The sequence below is a fragment of the Lycium barbarum genome, chromosome 4 (genome assembly GCF_019175385.1).
Source record: "Lycium barbarum isolate Lr01 chromosome 4, ASM1917538v2, whole genome shotgun sequence".
NCBI lineage: Eukaryota > Viridiplantae > Streptophyta > Magnoliopsida > Solanales > Solanaceae > Lycium > Lycium barbarum.
Genome location: NC_083340.1, coordinates 23,488,022 through 23,513,598, shown reverse-complemented (window position 1 = coordinate 23,513,598; position 25,577 = coordinate 23,488,022). Strand labels below are relative to the sequence as shown.

General features: G+C 32.4%; 1 protein-coding gene across 3 annotated transcripts; it reads right to left on the bottom strand.

The window, feature by feature from the left end:
• Window positions 1-5,836: 5,836 nt before the first annotated feature.
• Window positions 5,837-18,576, bottom strand: LOC132638285 (pectin acetylesterase 11-like). 3 transcript variants are annotated; one of them, XM_060355226.1, is made up of 14 exons: window positions 18,363-18,574; window positions 17,507-17,593; window positions 8,704-8,819; window positions 8,518-8,600; window positions 8,293-8,422; window positions 8,125-8,219; window positions 7,958-8,044; window positions 7,758-7,882; window positions 7,605-7,665; window positions 7,435-7,488; window positions 7,252-7,329; window positions 7,052-7,157; window positions 6,247-6,392; window positions 5,837-6,102 (listed from the first exon to the last, which is right to left on the bottom strand). In XM_060355226.1, exons 3-14 carry the CDS (start codon window positions 8,816-8,818, stop codon window positions 6,013-6,015), a joined length of 1,170 nt encoding a protein of 389 aa, XP_060211209.1. In that variant the 5' UTR covers window position 8,819; window positions 17,507-17,593; window positions 18,363-18,574; the 3' UTR covers window positions 5,837-6,012. The 3 variants fall into 3 exon arrangements, with proteins under 3 accessions (XP_060211209.1, XP_060211210.1, XP_060211211.1); XM_060355227.1 differs by having other exon boundaries at window positions 5,838-6,102; window positions 8,125-8,204; window positions 18,363-18,572; XM_060355228.1 differs by lacking the exons at window positions 5,837-6,102; window positions 6,247-6,392 and adding an exon at window positions 6,413-6,949 and having other exon boundaries at window positions 18,363-18,576.
• Between the last annotated feature and the right edge of the window lie 7,001 nt (window positions 18,577-25,577).

The window sequence follows — 25,577 nt, the reverse complement described above, 5'->3', positions numbered from 1 at the left end:
TCGATAGTAATCAACTGCACCGAAACTTGAGGAAGAAGGTCCATCGCTTTGAGTTGTTGGATAGGCTGAGGATGTTCCAACCTGATTCCTCCATCCCGATTGAGGAGACCGTCCGATATGATCCATATCAGGTGTATAACCCCTAAATAATATAATCGACATCATTAGCAGCATTCAAGTGCTGCTAATAATGAATATTTACCACTGCCCGTCAAATTGCTGACTTAATCTATCCAGAGGCATTTGGCTAGTCAAGATGCTTTCATAGGTACTCATTTCAGGGTAATTGTGTTGATAAGTAGGTTCCGCTTGAGTAACTTCGGCCTGAATTATAGATGGGGCTTTCCGACGAGGTCTATTTCGGGCTTCCTGAGGATTCCTAGCCATGAATTCAAGTCGATTAATGGGCACCTTTTCTATATACATTTCAAGGACGTTTAAAGTTATGCATCGCCTATAATCATACGACGCCTTGAAATAATCAGTCAAAGAATCATCGTCTTGAATGTACCATTGTCCATAACTAGTTACACCTTGCGGTGTAAATGACACTGGATATCTTCCAATTATACTTAGATCAAAATCACTTCTACTAACTTATAGTCTATTATACAAGGCTTGGAGTAGTTTCGAGAATTTTAAGTCAAGTGGAAACTTAACATGGTATTTTGAGGGAGAATCGTAGCGCAAATTATTTTCCTCGAATATAATTTGTCCGTCCCAGAATAAAGAAACTTTAATTCTTGGAACATCTTTCATATTTTGAATATCTGAGGAGGAATACAGAATGATAAAACTAGTTGAAACTTAGATTTTTATGCTTTTTTTGGCCTTATACGAACTCGGTATTAATAAGACTAACGCATGGATGCAATTACAGTGTTTTGCAGTGTTACGTCAAATCAAATTATGGATGAAGTACTGCATAACGCATTAGTTTACTGCGTTATACCAATATAACGCAATAAATTAATGCGTTATTGAAGCATTGAGTCAGAATAACGTAGTAAAATCATGCGTTATACTATATAACACATGATTTTACTGCGCTATGCGGCTAAACCAACATCACCTCACCTGCCAAAATAATTCGAATCAAACTTTATATAACGTAATTTGACGAATAACTGTTACAAACACAACATTCCACACAAAATTGAGTTAAGATGTCATTTTTTGACCAATTTAGAGCTATTAATCGTGTTATATCGTTCACTCCAGCAAACATCTTTGAAGCAATGGGTAGGACCTGGGAACTAGGTGATGATGATTTTCATTACTCAAATAACCCTAACGACAGATTCAATCGAGAATACAATAATAAAATGAGAGAGGAGTGGGATTGGCGTGTTAGGGAAGCTGAAGCACTGGAGCACAAGTTAGCGTCAGTAGGGCTTAAACGCCCAAAAAAACGTGTTATGTCAATGCCTCGCGAAACTCCAAAACAGTTTAATTTGGCTCTTAATCGTTTTCGCGAAGAGAACAATCGGATGCAAATACGTTACCATAGCGTAGAATATGGTATACATAATAGCACAAGATTTAGATTCAAGTGGGATTCGGACTGTGAAATGTCCGATGAAGATTAATATTTTTCTTACAACAAGGTAAGTAGGTAGGGTCATTAAGACCCCCCCCCCCCCGGGAGGGTTCTTGGGGGTTTGCAACTATATAAGTAGCCCTTTCTTTTGTTAATAGACTACACCATATTATTCAATGTCAAGCAGTAGAAACTCACCTTGGTCTTTACTCCTTCCAAAAGAACCAAATAGTAGTGATGATGAAAGTTCAAATCATAGCAGTTTTTCGAGCGATACCAGTGATTTCAAACTAGATGAGCTAAATTCCCACCTTCTTATAGAGCGTAATGATGATTTCTGCATGTGAAATATTCAGATCCGCGGGAATATTATTACGGTTTACGTCGAGAATGGTCACATCGGCTTGCCGAATCAGAACGTCTTGTTCGTGACTTGGAAATTCTCAACGCTCCAATCCCAACAAGGTACTCCTTAACCATGCCTCAAGTAGGTCCAGAAAGTTGCGAGCTTGCCGTGCAAAGGATTAGAAAGGAAAACAACAGAATGCTGGCAAGACGTTGTAGATTTTACATGCTAAAGTTGGCCGAAGAACAAGCATCATCAACTGGTAGAGAACTAACTGCTACTGAAAAAGATGTGTCTTAAGAAACCGCCAATATTTTTCTGAGGATGATATTGAGGACTTGTACTCTGATGATGATTAAGAATGTTGTGATTTTAGTTTTAAGTTTAATTTATGATTATGTTGTTATTTTGAAGGGTATTAGTATGTTAAGTATTTTCATCTACTCAAGGTTATGAATGAATGGTGCAATTTAATTAAGTTTATTTTTTTTTGTATGAATGCTGTCATTTTGAGAAACTTTTGATTAATTATTGATGAACAAGTTTAAGTATTCGCAAAGAACTTCAAGATAATGTCGCCGAACCTTCAAACGAAAATGGCGTTCGAGCACTTTTCAGCCACTAAAACGGCTATCCGAACTTTTTCGTATCCTTGATGTATTGATCGTACCTTATTAATCGCACAAAAATAAGTAGGGTTCTATATAAAATATTGATGTTTCGGGGTCGCGAAGCATGATTAATCTATGGTCAAAATACGTTAAAAAGTGTAATGGAAGAAGGGCTAACTAAAAGGGCTGGAAAAAAAAAACAAAGGCACTATAGCGCAGTAAATTACTGCGCTATAGCATCTCCATTTAGACACTATAGCGCAGTAATTTACTGCGCTATAGCAGTTAACGGCTCCGTCTCCGTTACTGCTATAGCGCAATAAAATACTGCGCTATAGGTAGTTTTGTAACTTTTTTTTTTGTTAGGGTATTTTGGTTCAAAATATTTTTTCTAGGGGTATTATGGTTCCGGACTCTGATTAAGATGCTAATGCAAGTTCATGGGTAGAAAAGTTTCTATTGACATTTGATTATTTTCCGACAAATAACTTTTTTTTTTTCATTCTCTCTTCACTATGGTGTATTTGCTATCGATGCTGATTTCGAAAAAGATATTGAAAATTAACTAATTGAGAAAAGTTTCTATTGACATTTGACTTTTTTGGAGTTGAAAATGGAGTTGTGTTTGGTTGTAGTTTTTACAAACAATATTTGGTTATTTGAACAGAGGCAGAGCCATAATTTTAATTCTATGGGTTCGTGACTTGGATTCCAGTAACTGAACCCACCACCTTGTTTAAGTTATGTGTTCATAATTAAAAAATTTCAACAATTTCAGTGGGTGTTACAGCGATAAATTTAGGTCTATACTACAAGTTATGGGTTCAAATGAACCCAAATATAGGCTAGATCGCTCCTGTGTTTGAATGTATTGAAAGTGAAAAAAGTGAAGACAAGATTTTAGGTGTTTTTCAAATTCAAAAAACAACTTTAAAATTGTATTTGAAATTTTCATGGCCAAATGTTGACTTCCAAATAAAGTGAAGTAATTTTCCGGAAAAAAGTGAAAAATTCTCATGGCCATGCGAGTCCTTATTTTGACACTTCTAGTCATTAAAGAAAAGTGTGATCTAATTAATATTGTTAGAGTTTTTTTTTACTCATATTAATGAAACTTTTTCTATTTGATTTTTTAATGGTGTCCGGCATCCGCATTGGAGTCCGACTATATCCGAATTCTGCTTTAAAATTGGAGGCCCATTTTTGGGGGAGTGCTCCGTACCAAAAAAAAATTCATACGCAGAGTTTGCACTCGGGACCTCTGGTTAAGGGAGGAGCATCCTCATCCACTGTCACTACACCACATCTTTGATGATATTAATGAAACTTCATTAATGTCTCTTCTAGAACTATTGAGTGAAGATGGACCAAACGATTGATTCATCTGAATATAAACGCTTTCTGAGCCTTTAATTAAAATCAATGAAATGTTCATAACGTATGTCTCTTACATATCCAAATTATTTTAATCTCTCTATATTTATACCCCATAATATTGTTGTCGAAAAAGGTAAGTTTAAGGGGTAAGCAAGAGTTTTTTTAAGTTTTTCCTTTTCTCTGTTTGTTGTTGTGAGGGGAACAATGCATTTGGGTACAAACTATTTTTTTTTTTTTTTTTTGAGATGACTTTCTGAAAATCAATATTGAGCTAGAGCCAGCTTGGATTGGCTTATAAGTTGCTTATAAGCTGTTTTCAGCTTTTTTGAATATTTGGCTGGCCAGCTTAAAGTCATTTTGTGCTTAAAATAAGCTCAAAAAATAATTGGGCCCATTTGACTTAGCTTATCTAAAGCAGCTTATAAGCTAAAACAGCTTATAAGCCAAAAAAAATAAGTTAGACTACCCTCACTTATTTTTTTTTGCTTATAAGTTGTTTGCAGTTTATAGGCATAAACTCATCCAAACAGGCTCCTAGTCCTGAGCGGAAAGATCTTATATTTGAGAAGAAGTAAACATTGGTTTCATTTTAGGCGTAATATCATATCTACCTATATTATTCATTTAATAATCAATTGAAATGGTAATCCATAGTACGGACGAGTGGATTTTATGTCAAGACAATATTTCTAACTTATATAAATTTTGAAATTGTGCTTATGCAACTCCTTAGTTATCGAATAATTGTTTATTTTTGCAGGAAATTTGAAATTGTGCTTATTCAACTCTTTAGTTCTCGAATAATTGTTTATTTTTGCAGGAAATTTGAATGAAAAGATGGCTTGTAATTACCGGATGATCGTATTGGAGCATATTTGCGTGTTTTCCTTTATATTAGCATCTATGACCTTAGTGAATTGTAAAACATATCCTCCATCAATAGAAGAAGGTTGCTACTGCGAGTGTATTGACTACTGGGTCGCATCAAGAGAAGATAGTCCTACACCGTGGGTAGCAAAAGTGTGTAGGGAGGGATCACTTATAGACTTTCATTGTGGCCTTAAGGAGGAGTATGATGAGGCCCCCGATAAAACACTCTTTTTAGTATTTCCAGAATGTGCTCCCCAAATTGTAGGAGTAAATTAATTTGCATATGCATTATTTCTTATAAATATAACATTTATCTTTGTAATGTCACTACAATAATAATATTACGAGACAACTTCAGAGATTTTTCTTCAGGTTTAGCTTCGTAAAATTAACCTTCTTTGTGATTGCGATACCATGCTTGCTTCGCTTATTTTAATATTTTTGTGTCAAATCTTTCAATCTATTTATGATTAATATAAAATATTATGATCTGATTCATTTGTCTGTTTTACTATACAATATTGTTTGATTAATTTTGTAAACCGTTAGTACTATCTTTGCCCAACAAACTACTTTGAGCGACTATTGTCATTGGATTAGATGCATTATGCACACAACTATATCAAGATTAATATCTATCTAAGCAATATATGCTTAGCTCTTCAGAATTATCTACTTTGACTAGAAGAGTAATTTGCTTTTTCAGCCCTGCATTCATAGGATACTATTCTCCTCCTAAAATGCATAAAAGAATAATTTATTCTCTCTGCCATCAGTCATTAAATAGCTTGAAAATATTTTTAACCAAAAGACGAAATATATTATCATAAGTAAATGATTCAAATCCCATTGAATTGTATAAGAATAGTACAGGAAAATTCAAATGTCTAAAATGATTCCTCTGAGTAAAACTCTACAAGTTAGAAAATACCAAGCAAATTTTTTAATCTAATCTAAGGCAGTAATGCTATTTATATTTGGAATATTAGAAGGACGGGTAAGCAAATTTTATATAAATTCCACCTTTTATTGCTTCATTTCATTAATTTGTCTGCCTCTTTACTTTTAATCCTTTTAAAGATTTAAAAAAGAAGAGGTGAAATAAACTTTGTCAATGTGGTTAGATATACTATCTAACACAAGTTAGAATACGGCAAACACCTCATTGTCAACAATATTTGGAATCTAAACATGAGTTCTTTTTTTTTTCATTCACTGGATATTGTATCAGTTGTACATAGCTCAACTGAACATGAAATTTCATGAAGTTAGCAATCTCTAGCAGAAGGATATGGGTCTATATGTTGATGAAATCCTACCCTATCAAAATACCAATCACCAACAGCTTCCGCAATTGTCTACACAGATAAAATGTTACAACAGAATAAGTTATTAATTCATAAATTAGAATTCAGAAAGATAGGCGCATGACAAAATTCAAAAACAAAAAATGTGCATGTATTCAAACTTTATATGGATAAAACAAGAAAAAGAAAGATTACCTTATTAAGTATGTTTGGAGAGGTAGCACTAAACCAATAATTCGTCGATACGATTTGCTCATGAGTGTGACAAGAAGTGATGAAATAACCCCTCGTATAACAAGGGTTGAGTCCCTCGAATGCCCTCAAGAACTCCACTCCGAAAACTATATTAAAAGAAGAAAGAGACAAATGAAACAATCTTTTTTTACGAGACAATGATTCCAGTATATTATTATCAAGCCAATTGTTGTTGACAATTCAGATTATTCAAGAACTCAATTAAGTGAACATCCTCTAGAACTGTTATCCAGAAGTCTATGTCTAACTGTTCACTTGGAACTGAAATGCTGCCGCTACCATAAGGTTAAAGGCTATTTACAAGTTAAAATGCAAATATTATTTGATACTCTACCTTTGATCACTCAATCAACTACGCCTCAATCCCAAATCAATTGAGTTTTAGAACTCTCTCCCTTTGGAATCTAACAAAAACTGAACACAATATACAACAAAGTCACAGTAAGCTGTGACAAACTTTGGTGGCATCCAGGCCCGAGCTTTCGAGCCTTCTATATACAACAGAACAATAGCAAACAACTGCAGTTGGTACTCTGAATTATTTATGTACTGGCTGACTAAAATTATTCATCCCCTGATCCTGATTGTTATTCTTGTGAAGAATATGTAGCTGAAACACTTTTTGAGCTTAATCCAGAATGCCCTTGAGGGTCAGTTGACATTTCATAAAAAAGGATTAGAGGAGGAAAAACGTTATCTATACTTGTCTGATTTGAAATGTATGGACTAATGGAAAAATGCTAACCTTGAATAACTATACGCTGACTAAACGTGCAGCTACTTATTTGAGCCTTGCAATGTTCCCAAACATGTCGAGGATCGAGGTTTGCAGGAACCAAAGTGTTGCTAATCTGGAAAAAAAATCTTTAAGATTTTATAGAAACTAAAGAAAATACTACTAACAAAATTCTTAAAAGGAGAGATATTAGCGTTTGTCTCATCAACCTGCCAAGCGTCATATGCGGAATTGATTATAAAAAGTGGAGTCTCAACGTATGGAACAACATGTTGAGGGAAAAAGCACTGCACCATCATTATGAAAAGCTAGTGTTATAATTAAGGGGGAAATATGAATAACACAAGGAAAAGGTTTTTGTTTCAAAAAGACTTAATTAAACTCTTACATACCAGACTTGGTTCCATTGTAGACGTGCAAGATGGAGGCAAATTCTTAGCCGATCCCTGAACGAGAGGTAAGACTACTATTATAGTAAAGCAGATAAGCAGAAGAATCTAACTTTGGATATATAGCTTATTAATAGTTAATAAAATAAAACAAAAAAGATGACGGTACTCACATGTAAAGTAACAACTCTATGATACGTCGTTTGAATATTAGAAGTACCAGAGATTGTCTTGCTGTATAAATAAATCATGAAACGCTTGATCAGTTCCAAAATGGCAGACACACAAAAATCAATACTGTATAAGACGACGGAAGAAGATCTCACACGTTGATGAAGAAGCCTGCGTTTGCTACGCACTTTACTATGGCATCATTTGGAAGGAGGGATTTGAACTTGTCGCAGTTCAAAATTGTAGCCAATCCTCCGGCGGAAGTTCCACTCAAGATTGCCTAACATTGCGTTTTTTGAAAAGTATAAAAAATATAGCCTGTGACTTGTAAATAATTTATTCGATAGGATCTTACATTTTTAGCATATTGCATTCCTTTGCTCCGTAAATCTTCCAGAACAGCTTTAAATATTCTTGCTCCTCTGAAGAAAAGGTTGTTCTCCTAATATAGATTTGGCATTTTCAATCAGAGACACATGTTACAGTGATATTTAGAAGAAGTGGATAAAAGAAGAATATTACTGGATCAACTTGTTCGACATCGCCAGTAAAAGATGATCCATCACAATAATTCACCCACACCCTGTTCCAGTTGTAAAAATCTACCAATTCCAATACTGTTTGCAGTTAGAAGAAGTGGTTAAAAATCTATGCATACACAAGAAAAAAGAACTGAACTATGAGGTTCACCTGGATTTTCTTGGGGAGTGTTATGAAGTATCCCGGCAAATTGAGTTTGTTTCGTCATATGCTTGGAAGAACCTGTGTCCATAGTTGCACGTCCTTGGCAATCGGGGATACTGTCACACCACCCACCGCCCTAAGAATATGGAATGTACGTTTTGGTGACTTGTATATATGATGATGAAGATGAAAAGTAAATACAAGAAAGAAGAACAAGAAGAAAAGACTAACTTGAAGGAAGATAATCCAGTTGGAAATTCCGGTATCAAATCCCCTGTCAAGATAATAAGCGGGCGGGCTCCCATCGAGGCACACTGTTAAAAATAGTTAAACAAATAATAAAAGAGTTCTCTTTTCTTGTACTTAAGAAAGTAAGCATTGTACAATCAAGTACATTAAGCAGTATGTCAATTATACCTGCGCCTTGGTCAGTTGCGCTTTCTAGTATTGTGATATTGACAATTCTGGCGCCGAGAACAGTGGTGCACAATACTGCTAGACATGCTAGCAAAGCCAACATAAATGTTGCCATCCTACAAAAACAAAAAGAACAGTAAATTTTACGCAAAGCATTCCCAAGTTCTAGTTAAAACAAGAAGAGAAACAATTACTGACTAATAAATGAAATCAAAAGAAACAGAAACAAAGACATGAGGAATGAATATTAGTGCACTGTACATGTTATCAGCAAAATTTTCAAGTAAGCAACTTTTGGTTCGTGCTTTTTTTTTTTCAAGAAAGAAGACTATAAATACTATTGGGGCTGGGTTTCTCTTCAAAAGTTTAGAGAACAGCTGCAAACGATTGTGATAAATAAAAATACAACACAAATGGAGAACACCTCTAGCAAGAAAATTAACCAGAAACAGGGGGGAAGCAAGAATCTTCAAAATGACCAAAATTAAATAATGACCAATATTGCTTATCAAAAAGTTGGTGCTGTTAAATCAACATTTGCAAGGAGAAAGAGAAACAACTATATATAAACGAAACCAACATGGATTATGAAAGAATACATACATGTTGTTATCAACAAGAATGTTACTGTAACACCTCGTGCATTCGGGCTAAGATTTGACTTGTAAGACGAGGGTATAACGAACCCAATTTGAGTAGTGTAGAAATGGCATTTGAAACCCAATCAAGACATGAGAAGAGTCCTTGAGCAAAGAAAAGTCGGAAGCTACCTTACGGAGCGTGTTTTCGAGTGAGTTTGCACTATGTCTCACTTAAAATGAGTATACGGAAAAATCTGTAAGGAATTTAGGAAAATTTCCTTCAAAGTTGTAGATCTTTGAAATACCTTTCCAACGGTATATTATGGAGGTCAAACAGACATCTGTACAAAAAGTTATGCCCGTTTTACTAAAACAGTGCTATGCCCGATTTACGGTGGAATCTACGGGCCGTAAAATTTATACGGGCCGTATATTTGGGCCGTAAAACTAGTCCAGAAAGCCGAAATCACTGTAATTGATTTACGGTGGGATCTAAGGACCGTAAAACTTTTACAGGCCGTAAAATGGGGCGTAAACCAGGTCCGACAGCAATTTTAAAACTTCGTTTTAAGGCTTTTTCACTTCATTCTTCACACCCAAGCCCTAGAACGACCTTCTATTCTCTCCCATCATCAAGAACACCAAGGTAAGCCTATTCTAATCATTCCAAGTCAATTCTAATATATATCCTTGTAATCTAAACAAGAAATCATCATTCCTAACCTAGGGTGAAAACCCATCTCAAGGTTCAAGATTCAAGATTTTGAAAATCTTCTTCAAAGTTCAAGTCTTTAATTCAAGTTTTAGAGCATTACCAGGTATGTGGAGTTACTATCTACGTGTGGGAACATCATTGTTCTTCCCCAGGCCTCTTAATCCATAAAGTATGAATCTTTACGAAAATTAGGGTTTCTATACCATGCTCATAACAACCCTAGGTCCATGTCCATGACTATATTATGTATGAATTGCTATTATTCTATCATTGTATTCTTAATAACTCAATATGATTATTGAGAATCAGTCTATAATCCATGAAAACCCGTATATCTCATTCAATGGGTTCTTACATGCAAGTTATGATATGCTATGATATTTTTCAAGAAAATACTTTGTTTTACAAGTTCATGTAAGCTAGTTATAATTCATGATATCCACGTACAATCAAGTTATGATTCATGAAACCATGGGCAGCAAATGCCACTTATTTTTACATGTTCATGTTTTTGGAAATTGCATTAATTACCGAGAAGGCTTCAAACAGCCTGAAACTACGTAGCCACCGTAGGATGAGGATTGCTCCACCCATGCTTAGGACGATCTCTCATAATGACTGGATCCTTTCATAATATCATTAAATCTCATGTCCCTGGCAAGGTATGAGTGTTCTGCTGGTAGGACGCAAGTACCAGACCATGTTGTCGGTTATATTTACTGCTCTCCCTACTCACGATACTTTATGCATATTATATATGTATATGTACTCATGTTCATGATCATGTTTCAGTTCAGTCTCTGTTATGTTATTTCCATGTCCCATGTTATTTCATTCAGTTGCTTTACATACCAGTACATTCAATGTGCTGACGTCCCATTTTATTGCCCGGGGGCCTGCATTTCACGATGCAGGTACGGATTTACAGGACGCCACATCTGCTCAGTAGGATTCGCTCGTATCAGCTTATTGGTGAGCTCCATCTTATTCGGGGTTTTAGTCAGTGATCTTTATTTTATTAGTTATGCATTTAAAGGTATGCTGGGGGCCTTATCCCAGCAAGTACGTCTTCCAGTCAGGACTCATGATTAGAGGTTTCATAGACTAGTCAGTTTAGTTATGTTAGAGATGCAAGGTGTTTAGCCATCTTTGGCTCAACTCATGTTATTTCCGCATTTATGATTTAAACAAGTATTTCATTAAATTATTATGACATCTCATGTTTTATAAAAGCTCATCACGTTCATGCTATATTTTCGCTCATGTATGCCTCATGATGATTCAATAAGCCATGTGGTTCGCTCGGTCACTTGCAGTATGACACCGAGTGCCGTGTTTCGCTCAGACCATGATTCGGAGCGTGATAGTTACGTTGTTCATCTTAATTAAATCGAAAGACAGGAGGTTTTAGAAGGAGAAAGCAAACAATGCTTAATAAGTAGAGATGAGTGAGCTAGTTTTACTTCAGCTCTATTTATAAGCAAATGGACTTAGTAAACCGCTTGCTCTTTTTTTCTTTTCTCAAAAAATTATTTATTCATATTTTATCAAAGGTGTGATACAAAACGGTGGCAGCAGATTTGAGGTGCTTGAAAAGTACAAATGTGTACATTACTGGAAATATTTAATTGAAGAACCAATATTTTCAATTTGTCAAAGAAGTCTTTATATACATAGTAAACAAGTAAATAATAATTAAATTAGGCCAGGAAAAAGTTGTAATGAGCCACATATTTTTTGTTTCTTCAATTAATGTTTTAGGCACACATCCCATCAAAATATTATAAAAGGGTCAACCTATGTAATGCCACTATATTAGATATTGATGTTTTATGGAAACTGTACCACCTATGTAATGCCATTTTTTAAATATTTTCTTTTCTATAAAAAAAGAATTCCCTAAATGGAAATCATAGAGAATGGCATTTATCATCCTCTTCATATCGTCATATATTCAAGAATTCATTTGTTGAGAAATAATTGATGACCCTTCCAATAAAAGGTGATTAGGACTCATAAATTGAGTCTACATGGCATGTGATATCGGCCTTTTAAGCATTCATTTGTTGTGAAGTGAAGAATTACCTCTACACAAAAATGAAAATTTCAAAAAAATTATGGATGATGATTTATGTATTGTGAATAGAAAAGGTTAACGTAGATGAATAGAGAAAATTACGTAAATAAAAGGTTCAATCCATGAATAAAGCTAAAATAAATATGAAAACAATGTTATCTAATCTTACAAATATATAGTAGTAATCAGGGGCGGATATACCTTGTGCCGAGGGGTGTCACGTGACATTGCTTCGTCGGAAATTTTTACTAAATATGTATATAAAACTAAATGGCAGAAGTAACATAGAGTATATATTTCGTAACGTGACATCCCTTGACACAAATGACCTTGTAGCTCAATTGGTTAGGCGCTTCAATTCTCTGGATAGGTCGTGGGTTTGAATCCGCGCAACATCATTTCATTTTATCAGAGTTTTGCTCCTCTTCTACAAAATGACATATGTTCAGATTCAAACCCGTAACCTCTTGGTCATAAGCCCTTAACAAAATGGGAACCAGTTGCTCCAAAGTCATACTTGCGCCCTTAACAAAATGGGAACCAATTGCTCCAAAGTCATACTTGCATGTTATTGTGACATAACTCGTTGCTTCCCTAATTAGTTGTTGTGCGGTTCTTTTTATATTTTTTTCATATTTAGGAACTACATAAAAAGTACTATAGGTTACAATAATTAACAATTTAAAATATTTAAGGGCGTACGAATAACTCGCGGTCAAAAATTTTCTTGTTTGACTCTCGAAATCCGAATTGTATCACATAAATTGGGACAGAGGGAGTAGTATTTTTTTAGAAAGTTTTAATAATGTATGTGAATTGTGTTTTATTTATATTTTGTCTTTATTTAATAAGGTGCTATATTGTTTTATTTATTGTTTCTCATTTTAAAATGTGACACCGCTGACGAAAAATCCTGCGTACGCCACTGGTAGTAATACCTAGATACTGCCGATTATTTAATCCTCAATAAACAATATAAAGAAACGTTAAAACAAGCCTTTTATAATAATACTAGCAATACATGCCCGTGCGATGCACGAGCCGAACATGTCTATTCGCTTTAATTAGTCAGTCTTTAAGGTTTGTATTTTGAAAATAACTTTTAAAAACATTCTAATTATTATTATATATAGCAACATACACAAAATGTATTTTATGTACCATCACTTTAGTTATAATTAAAAAATGGAGTTTAAAAATTAAAAACATATGATGGAATTAAGTCTTTGGGATGGAATTAAGTCTTTGAGATGGAAAGAGTCGGACTTTTTTTCTCATTATCATGATAATGAAAGTTGTTCATCAATGTGAAAAAGTAAATTAGTAAGAATATGAGGGAAAATTAATATTTTGATTCTAGATTTTTTTAAAAAAAAATTCTTTAATATCTTATATGTATGCTGACAGGTTGATATCCATTTCAATTAACTAACTATTCAGATCCAAACATAAGAACCATTGTTGTATATTGAAAGCAAAACTAATAAAATATTTTTATTAAATTAATTATAAAATTTATTATAATTTTTTATATAAACAATTATAGATAAAAAAAATTGTTACCAAGAAATCAAAATTAGAAAGATATATGTTATATTGTAAATCACCAAATTTTAATTCCGAAATAAAAATATAAAGTAATACATTTTATAAATGTAAAGAAACAATAATCTGAGACTGCGGAGAGTAAAATAAGTAAAGTATTGACAACGAAGAAAAACGGGGATAAAAGTCACTCCCACCCTTCACTTTTAATTGTCCACATTAACATATCAAGAAAAAGAATTTTTTCTTCTTCTTATTTTACCCTTCACATTTAATTACTCATTTTCAAATCATTTTCCGAGGCTATTGAGACTATACATACACCAATAAATATGGATATTATGATAAAATATATACTTCATTTATTAATTCTTAAAGAACGTGAAAGTCAAAAGTGGACAAGTTATGTGTAGGAGAATTAAAATTGAAGTGCATATGTGTATACATGAGAAGAGAATAAATACTCAGTACTATGACATATGTCCAAGTGGGATAAAAAAGTAGTTGGTTAAAGTGTATAATTTATATAACTTTTGGTACAAATTTGCATTGCTATTATTCGTCCTCTCTTCACGTTTAAAGTATTGACAAAGAAGAAAAACGGGGATAAAAGTCACCCTCTCCGTTTACTTTTACTTGTGCACGTTAACATATCAAGAGAAAGAAATTTTTGTTCTTGTTATTAATTTTACCTTTCACATTAATTACTCATTTTCAAATCATTTTCGAAGGCTATTGAGACTTACACTAATAAATATGAATATTATGATAAAATATATACTCCCTCCGTCCCATATTACTTGTCACTCTCCATTTTACACGCCCCTTAAGAAATCATAAATAAAAGATGTATTTTACTATCTTACCCCTATCTCTCTCCAATAAATACATTCTAATCAAAATTGACTATTTTCAAGAACATTTATTACTAAGGGTAAGATGGGAAAGATTTAATTAATTTTATCTTGGTGTTGTAAATGAACAAGTAATTTGGACATATATTTTTAGTAATGCGCCCAAGAAATATGGGGCGGAGAGGATAAGAAAGGAAAAATTTAATTAATTTTATCTTGGTTTTATAAATGAACAAGTAATTTGGACATATAGTTTTAGTAATGTTGAGTACTTCATTTATGAACAAGTAAAAGTGCACGGAGGAGATAAATATGTGTCGGAGAATTAAAATTGAAGTGCATACGTGTATGCATGAGGAGAGAATAAATATTCAGTTCTATGACATATATTCACGTGGGATAAAAAAGTAGCTTAGTAATGTGGCCAAGTAATATGGGGCGGAGGAAGTACTTCATTTATTAATTCTTAAAGATTGAAAAGTCAAAAGTCAACAAGTATAAGTCCACGGAGGAAATAAATATGTCGGAGAATTAAATTTGAAGTACATATGTGTATACATGAGAAGAGATAAATATTCAGTACTATGTCATATGTCCACGTGGGATAAAAAAGTAGTTGGTTAAAATGTACAATTTATATAGCCTGTGGTACAAATTTGTATTGCTGTCTTAGTCCTCTCTTCACACTTATATATATATTAAAAATTTAATTAATTTTATCTTGATTTTATAAATGAACAAGTAATGTGGAGTGCATACATGTATACATGAGAAGAGATAAACATTTATTATTATGATATATGTCCATGTGGGATAAAAAAAAAAGAAATGTACAATTTATATAACTTATGGTACAAATTTGTATTGCTGTGTTAGTCCTCTCTTCACATTTCTATTATATATAAATATAAGCATGAAAGATGGACGAACACAATTGCTCCAACTTGTACCATTAGCTTTATAAATTGTACATGCAATGAATATTTGTACCATAAGCTATATAACTTGTATGCTTATCCAACTTTTTTTTTTAATCTCACGTGGACATATGTCATATTACTTAATATTTATTCCCTTCTCATGTATATGCGTATTTTAATTCTCCAACATATTTATTTCCTCCTTGCATTTTTACTTGTTCACTTCTGACTTTTCACGTTCTTGCTGAATATTTATTCTCTTCTCATGTATAGACATATGCAGTTCAATTTTAATTCTCCTACACAAATTTATTTCCTCTGTGCACTTTTACTTGTTCACTTTTGACTTTTCACGTTCTTTAAGAATTAATAAATCCCACGTGGAAATATGTCATAGTACTGAATATTTATTCTCTTCTCATGTATACATGTGTGCACTTCAATTTTAATTCTGCGACACATATTTATTTCCTCCGTGCACTTTTACTTGTTCACTTTTGACTTTTCACGTTCTTGCTGAATATTTATTTTCTTCTCATGTATACATGTATGCACTTCAATTTTAATTATCCGACACATATTTATTTCCTCCGTGCACGTTTACTTATTCACTTTTGACTTTTCACGTTATTTAAGAATTAATAAATGAAGTACTCCCTCTGTCCCATATTTCTTGGCCACATTACTTGATTTTTTACATTCTTTAAGAATTAATAAATGAAGTACTCTCTTCGTCCCATATTACTTGGCTACATTACTATACTTGACTTTTCACGTTCTTTAAGAATTAATAAAAATGAAGTACTCCCTTCGTCCCATATTACTTGGCCACATTACTAAAAATATATGTCTATTTTTCTATTCTATATTTTTCTTTCTTCTTATATCTATATTTTTCTTCTTCTTATATATAAACGCCCAAGGTGGACGAACACAACAACAATAAGTTGTACAAAAAATAACTGAAATTGTACCCTAAGCCAGGACTAACATGTGTGCATTTTAGAAGTTTAACATTAATACTACCTCTTGTGTGCTTACTTTTTACGTTCCCACGTGTCCGCAGTGTCACAATTATCCTTTCATTTCCTTCATTTGGCATATACTCCTTCTGTCTCAATTTAAGTGTCTACGTTTGATTAGACATGGAGTTTAAGAAATAAAGATAGACTATCTTGTGGTCCTAAATTAAAAATGTATATAATATAATAAAATATTATTTGAATCTTGTGATTATAAACTTGACATGTAGGATATTTGAATTGTCAACTTACTAAATATAAAAAGAGGCGGACATAACCAAAATAAGACAAATTTTAACAACAATTGAGAAATTAAGAGGAAAAATAAGACGAAAAGAAAAAAAAAATATAAAGACTCACTAAGGAGAATCGCGGTATCCTTTGCATATAAAAACTAACTAAATTGAGTAACCAAAATAATTATATTAGGCCCCGTGCATCGCACAGGCATAGTTTGCTAGTTTATATATATTAGAAACGAAAAGTGTATTCGTAATAATTGATTAAAATTTCCTAGTTTTAGAAGGGGCCACCGAAAATTATCTTTACTTTAAGATAAAAGTTTAAAGTCAAAAGTACATAATCTTAGTTGGTCAATCATTATCTTATTAGTAAATAAAAAGAGAGAATAGTTAGTTTGCCATGTATCAAATTGGAGGAGGAAAATAATGTTCATGATAACAACGTTTAATAGTACTCTCTCTGTCTCATTTTATGTTATAGTGTTTGATTGAGTATGGAATTGAACATGAAGTTCAGGAAATTAAAGAAACTTTTGATATGTAAGCCAATTATATGAAAAGTATGGAAATTATCCTTTTAAATAAGTGGTGGTAAGAGTTGCTCATGTCCTTTCATTTAAATGAGTGGTGTCGACTAGTGAGAGTCTCAATACGGATAAAATGGCAATGCTAATTAAAATTAAATAGCTCCCAAAAGTGGAAGGTGGTATTCTTTTTATGACAGTTTAAAAAGTAAAACATATCACATAAATTGGGACAAAGAAAGTAGTAATTGTTATCAAGATAAAAGAAAAATGGATATATCCATCTGTGGTTATACTTGTAGCAATTTAAGAAACTGACTTACGATCTTCAAACGAAGTCAGCTCTAAGTCTTGCAATCTGATTCGTCTTCTCTTTCGCCTGTTTTGTATCTTTAATTTCTGATCCGATCCTAAACAAAGAGCAATGAGATGATAATTATAATTAAAAGCAGGTTGATTCTATCCAGGGAATTTAAAAGACATTCTGGGGTCAAAAGCAAGTTTTTCAAACCTTGGTATCCCAACAAAGATTATAGTTGAATTTAGATTGAGTGGATGAATTTATTGTGTACACATTTAATGAATGTCTTAAAACAAATATAATGTTTGATCAAAAGCTACTGAGTTCAGCCGAATTGTAACTGGATTTCTACCTCTTCCCCTGAAGCTATCAAAAGAGTTGCGTCCAATTCAGACAATACAAATTACTTTGAACTATATTAATCTATTTGACCAAACTTCTAAAATCAATTTGTTTTAAAAAGTACTTTTGTTGAGAAGTAATTTGTGTTTGGTTAATCAATTTGAAAAGCACTTTTGAAAATCAATTAGTGTTTGGGCAAATTTTTAAAAGTGTTTCTAAATGTATTTTCTCAAAAAAATATCAAGTACCTTTGAAGAGAAGCTACTTTTTTAGTTTCTCAAAAATAGTTTCTGCTCAAAAATACTTTTTCTTTTCTTAAAAACTTGGCAAAACATTTCAATTTTGAAAAAAAAAAAAAAACACTTCTAATCCTGAAGAAGCTAGCCAAACAGGCTATAATATGATATAGCTATAACTAAGCAGATCCATCAAGGCTATAATAATTTTTTTGAAGCTTAAAAAAAAAATGTTGAAAAATTCCTAAGAATATCAGGAAGTATGACAATAAATCATGGACTAACAAAAAATAAACTCACCTCAATGACCCTGAATGTCATCTGCCAATACTTTGAGTCTTCAATAGAGTGAAATTATGAGCAGTGTATGATTATTGCAGAGAAAAAGGATATATTATTTCTGAAGGAGAGAGCAGAGCACATATCAGGGAAAAAGAGAGGATAGCAACAAGACATGCATTTAAACTCCATAGACATTTTCACCCCAAGTCTTCCCCATGGGTCCGGTCATATTAGTTGTCTTTTTCTTTAGGGAAATTCACTAAAATCCCCCTAAATTGTATTCTCTTTGCTAGTTCCATACTTAAATTATGTGCCTTTATTTAGCATATAAAGGAATTTTACGGATCGAGTATTAGATTGGATAAGAGGTTGTTCGTTAAAACGGAATGGGTTCAATGTTTTTTATTTTTTGGCCTAAAAAATCAGTGTCACGCCATTAAAAGTTAAATGGACGTATTACTTTTTGGCCTAGATGACCTTTTAAGTGAAATAACAAAAGATTAGTAATTTTTCAAATTCAAATGAAAGATAAGTAACTTTATTTACCTATTTTCAGTAGTTCAGCAACCGTTTAAATAATAAACTTTATATTCAATGTATCCATGTGAGGTATCTCCGTTTTACTCTTTTTCATTTAAAGATTGGACTGATAGAACGAGAATCATAAAGATAAAATAAAGAATTACAATTTAAAATATATATAAAAAAAGTATGTATTGTGAAGGAGAGAGCACATGAAGACTCGAGACCTTGAAAAAAAAGGGCCTTCACATGCCTCTAAATTCCATCAATTTTCTAATAGACTTTCTGACCATTTAAATTCCATAAGTCTTATGTATTGTGAAGGAGAGAGCACATGAAGACTCGAGACCTTGAAAAAAAAGGGCCTTCACATGCCTCTAAATTCCATCAATTTTCTAATAGACTTTCTGACCATTTAAATTCCATAAGTCTTATGTATTGTGAAGGAGAGAGCACATGAAGACTCGAGACCTTGAAAAAAAAGGGCCTTCACATGCCTCTAAATTCCATCAATTTTCTAATAGACTTTCTGACCATTTAAATTCCATAAGTCTTATGTATTGTGAAGGAGAGAGCACATGAAGACTCGAGACCTTGAAAAAAAAGGGCCTTCACATGCCTCTAAATTCCATCAATTTTCTAATAGACTTTCTGACCATTTAAATTCCATAAGTCTTATGTATTGTGAAGGAGAGAGCACATGAAGACTCGAGACCTTGAAAAAAAGAGAGCCTTCACATGCCTCTAAATTCCATCAATTTTCTAATAGACTTTCTGACCATTTAAATTCCATTAGTCTTATGTATTGTGAAGGAGAGAGCACATGAAGACTCGAGACCTTGAAAAAAAAGGGCCTTCACATGCCTCTAAATTCCATCAATTTTCTAATAGACTTTCTGACCATTTAAATTCCATAAGTCTTTCTAAATGTGAAAGAGCGAAATGGAGTTCTCATCGCTAATATTGAGGATCGTTTGGTAAGAGAAAGCTTTACAAAAGATAAATGTATCACCTTGTTGTTTTAGTGCGGGATATATTAGTAATCCCTGAATTGTTAGAAAAAGTTATATTGAAATGGAAGACGGTTTGAAGGAAGAAGACAGAGTTAATAGAGGCTTAAACTATGTATCTTTTTTTTTTTTTTATATTTGTTTAGCTATAAAGGGATTTTAAGGGTGAATATTGGGTCGAATAGGATTTTTTATTATTATTAATATGCGTTGAGTTTATTTTTTTATTTTTTTGTTTTATTAAATCAGGTGTCACGTTATTAAAAAGTGTCTGGATAATGATTATATTACTTTCTGACTTAAATGACCTTTAATTTAGGTAAAATAGCGAAAGATTAGCGACCGATCATATATTAACAAAATTGATTTAACTTGAAAACTCACCTTAATAATTAATGACCATGAATGGATTCTGGCACAGGGTGCTGTCTAGTACAGAGGGATGGATTTGCAGTGTGTAGTACCCATATTTTTAGGACTCCAACCTTAAAGAAAGACTAGCAATAACGAACATGTCTATCCACTTTAATTAGCCAGTCTTTAAGGTTTATATTTTGAAAATAACTTTTAAAAATATTCTAATTGTTATTATATATAGCAACATATATAAAATGTATTTATGTACCATCACTTTAGTTATAATTAAAAGATGGAGTTTAAAAATTAAAAACATATGATGGAATTAAGTCTTTGAGATGGAAAGAGTCGGACTTTTTTCTTATTATCATGACAATGAAAGTTGTTCATCGATGTGCCAAAAAAAATTAGTAAAAATATGATGGAAAATGAATATTTTGATTCTAGATTTTTTTTGTTTAATTCTTTAATATCATATATGTATACTGACAGGTTGATATCCATTTCAATTAGCTAACTCTTCAGATCCAAACATAAGAACCATTATTGTATATATTGGATTTTTTAAAAGCAAAACTAATAAAATATTTTATTAAATTAAATTAAAAATATATTATAATTTTTTACATTAACAATTATAGATAAAAAAATTGTTACAAAGAAATCAAATTAGAAAAATATATGTTATATCATAAATCACCAAATTTTAATTCCGAAATGAAAATATAAAGTAATACATTTTATAAATGTAAAAAAACAATAATCAGAGACTGCAAAAGAGAGTAAAATAAGTAAAGCATTGATAAAGAAGGAAAACGGGAATAAAAGTCACTCCCTCCCTTCACTTTTACTTGTCCACGTTAGCATATCAAGAAAAAGAAATTTTTCTTCTCCTTATTTTATCCTTCACATTAATTACTCATTTTCAAATCATTTTATGAGGCTATTGAGACTATACACCAATAAATATGAATATTATGATAAAATATATACTTCATTTATTAATTCTTAAAGAACGTGAAAAGTCAAAAGTGGACAACTTATGTGTAGGAGAATTAAAATTGAAGTGCATACGTGTATACATGAGAAGAGAATAAATACTCAGTACTATGACATGTGTTCAAGTGGGATAAAAATGTAGTTGGTTAAAGTGTATAATTTATATAACTTTTGGCACAAATTTGCATTGCTCTTGTTCGTCCGCTCTTCACATTTAAAGTATTGACAAAGAAGAAAACGGGGATAAAAGTCACTCCCTCCGTTTACTTTTACTTGTCCACGTTAACATATCAAGAGAAAGAAATTTTTGTTCTTAATATTAATTTTACCCTTCACATTAATTATTTATTTTCAAATCATTTTCGAAGGCTATTGAGACTTACACCAATAAATATGAATATTTTGGTAAAATGTATACTCTCTCCATCCCATATTACTTATCACTTTCCTTTTTGCACGCCCCTAAAGAAATCTTAAATAAAAGATGTATTTTACTATCTGATGTGCCGTGAAATTACGGGATATTCGATGCTAATTCCTTAAGCTTTTGTGACTCTTCAAGCACTTTTGTTGTTACTTTTCATGCATTTATGTCGTTTTGTAGGATAAGATGTCCGGAGAGCATAACAGAGCAAAATGGACCAAAATGGAGCAAAATAGAGCAAAACAAGTCAAAATAGAAGAAGCGTGACCTGCGAGTCGCAGGTCACACATGCGAGCCGCATGTTCTGCAGCAAGTTTGTACAGAGATTTTGAAAATTTGAAGAAATTGGATGCAGCATCTGCGAGCATCACCTGCGAGACGCAGGTACCACCTGGGAGTCGCATCCATGACCGCATGTGCTGCAATTCATCTCTGTACATTTCAAGACCTGCGAGAGTTTTGTACAACCTGCGAGACACATGTTGTGCACACAGGGTATTTTTGTCCAGATTTTGTTCCTGTTTTGGCACTTCTATAAATAGAATGCTAGGGTTTGTAGAACTCATCTTTGGCCATTTCATACAAGTTTTGGAGACTAGGTTCTTACACCACACTTTGGGGTTGAAGATTTGGTTGAGCATTTCTTAAACCTTTAATTCATTTCTTCAATTCCTTGCTTTGTATTGTATATCTAAGTGTGTAGTATTTATTTTCTTCACTTGAATCTTGTTTATGGAAATATTCTATGATTAAAGTGTTGGATGAAACTCTTGTTTTGCTTATGTATTGAATGATTTTAATTGCTATTGAAGTGGGTCTTTGTTGATTTAATTAATCTTGTTCTTTAATGCTTCTTAAGGGATTAGCTAACCCTAAGACTCGCCCATTTACTTTGATTGAGCTCAGAAGAGGAAATCTAGGTTGGGAAAGATTAATTAACAAGAATTTGGGTCATTAAACCCATCTAATAACTTGAGCTAGGAATAGGAAAGTTACTTGAGATTCAATTGGTTGTGCTTGATATCACACTCTAAGGCTTGGAAAAGCTTAAAGTGAAATTCATTGATTTGGTTGGAAGACTTTCAATGAGATTGTAGAAACCATTATCTATTAACATAAACCTGCTCTTAGTTGTAAAACCATGAAATACATTGGATCGTTACTTGAGTGTAATTTCCTTTGTATCCAAACTTGAGTGGCCATTGATCATTTTACTTGCTTTCTAGGTTAGTTTACATTTCCGCATTAGTTATAATTTTCTCAAAAACCAAATATTAAAAAAGTGCTTGGCTTAGCTTAGTTGGTGATAATTCCTTACTTGTTTAAATCGCCTAGTATATTGTTCCCTGTGGGATCGACCCCAACTCATAGTTGGGTAAATTATATTGCGACGACCGTGTACACTTTCTCTTTGAGGAGTGAATTTGGACGTTATCACTATCTTACCCATATCTCTCTCCAATAAATACATTCTAATCAAAATTGACTATTTTCAAGAACATTTATTACTAACGGCAAGATGGAAAAGATTTAATTAATTTTATCTTGATTTTGTAAATGAACAAGTAATTTGAAGATATATTTTTAGTAATGTTGAGTACTTCATTTATGAACAAGTAAAAGTGCATGAATGAAATAAATATGTGTCGGAGATTTAAAATTGAAGTGCATATGTATATACATGAGGAGAGAATAAATATTCAGTCCTATGACATATGTTCACGTGGGATAAAAAAGTAGTTTAGTAATGTGGCCAAGTAATATGGGACGGAGGGAGTACTTCATTTATTAATTTTTAAAGAACTTGAAAAGTCAAAAGTCAACAAATATAAGTGCACGGAGGAAATAAATGTATCGGAGAATTAAATTTGAAGTGCATACGTGTATACATGAGAAGAGATAAATATTCAGTACTATGACATATGTCCACGTGGGATAAAAAAACAGTTGATTAAAATGTACAATTTATATAGCTTGTGGTACAACATTTTATGCATGTGTTAGTCCAGTCACCACACTTATATATAATAGAAAAGAAGAAAAATATAGAATAGAAAAATAGACATATATTTTTAGTAATGTGGCCAAGTAATATGGGACGAAGGGAGTACTTCATTTTTATTAATTCTTAAAGAACAAGAAAAATCAAGTATAATAATGTGGCCAAGTAATATGGGACGAAGAGAGTACTTCATTTATTATTCTTAAAGAACGTGAAAAGTCAAGTAATGTGGCCAAGAAATATGAGACGAAATGAGTACTTCATTTATTAATTCTTAAATAATGTGAAAAGTCAAAAGTGAACAAGTAAAAGTGCACGGAGGAAATAAATATGTGTCGGATAATTAAAATTGAAGTGCATACACATATACATGAGAAGAAAATAAATATTTAGCAAGAACGTGAAAAGTCAAAAGTGAACAAGTAAAAGTGCACGGAGAAAATAAATATGTGTCGGATAATTAAAATTGAAGTGCATACATGTATACATGAGAAGAAAATAAATATTCAGCAAGAATGTGAAAAGTCAAAAGTGAACAAGTAAAAGTGCACGGAGGAAATAAATATGTGTCGCAGAATTAAAATTGACGTCACACGTGTATACATGAGAAGAGAATAAATATTAAGTACTATGACATACGTCCACGCGAGATAAAAAAATAGTTTGGCAAAGTGTACAAGTTATATAGCTTATGGTACAAGCATTCATTGTGTGCACAATTTATAAAGCTTATGGTACAGCTATCTGATGCTGTGTTCGTCCCTCCATCCCACTTATATACACCAACTAATGGAGAAGAAATGAAAGAGAAACAAAACAAATCAAAAAAATAAGGCAGAGAGAAGATGGTACCTCACTGTGTAACTCTTCGATGGGGAAGACAGATGAACAGAAAAGAAGTAGCATCAATTGAAGAACGAAATTACTAAAATGCCCACGAATAACATTCATTATTACAAAATTACCCTTGTTCGTCCTTGTTGGTACACCCAACTGACATTTCTAATATAGAGAGAACGAATAACATTCATTATTACAAAATTGCCCTTGTTCGTCCTTGTTGGTACACCTGACATTTCTAATATAGAGATAACGAATAACATTCATTATTACAAAATTGCCCTTGTTCGTCCTTGTTGGTACACCCAACTGTCATTTCTAATATAGAGTGAACGAATAACATTCATTATTACAAAATTACCCTTGTTCGTCCTTGTTGGTGATAGAACCCGCGACTTAAATAACACAAAAAAAAAAAAAAAAGTTGAACCAAACTAGTATAAAAAAAAAAAAACATAAGTAGTATTCACGCACGAAATTCGTGCGTGAAAAGACCAAACTGCAAAAAAACAGTTTTGGCCTTTCACGCACGAATTTTGTGCGTGAATGGGGTCACCAAAAAAAAAAAAGAGAAGATTAGTAGTCACGCACTAATTTTGTGCGTTAATGTTGGAGTTTTTTTTTTTTTTTTTTTTTTTTTGCGTTACCTTTCCAATCACGTTTTTTTTCATACTTTGGGCAAAGATTAGTCATGTTTTAAAATCCCAAAATATCAATATTTTATATAAAACTTAATTTTTTTTTTTTGCGTACAATAATGTCGGCTCATTACATGAAGTCCACCTAAACGCTTGGATCGTCGTTTTAGGGGTTCTAAAGTGCCCCAAAGCAAGTTTTGAAACTTGTAATATTTATAGGGTTTTGATTTAAGTGTTTTATTATATTTGAATGTACAAATTTAAATATTTGATTTAATAATAATTCATCCAATACGAGAGGTCTATACTAATTAAAAAATAATTCATTCCATTTAATTACAATACTAATTCAATTGTATTGTAATTAAATAGAATGAATTATTTTTTAATTAGTATAGACCTCTCGTATTGGATGAATTATTATTAAATCAAATATTTAAA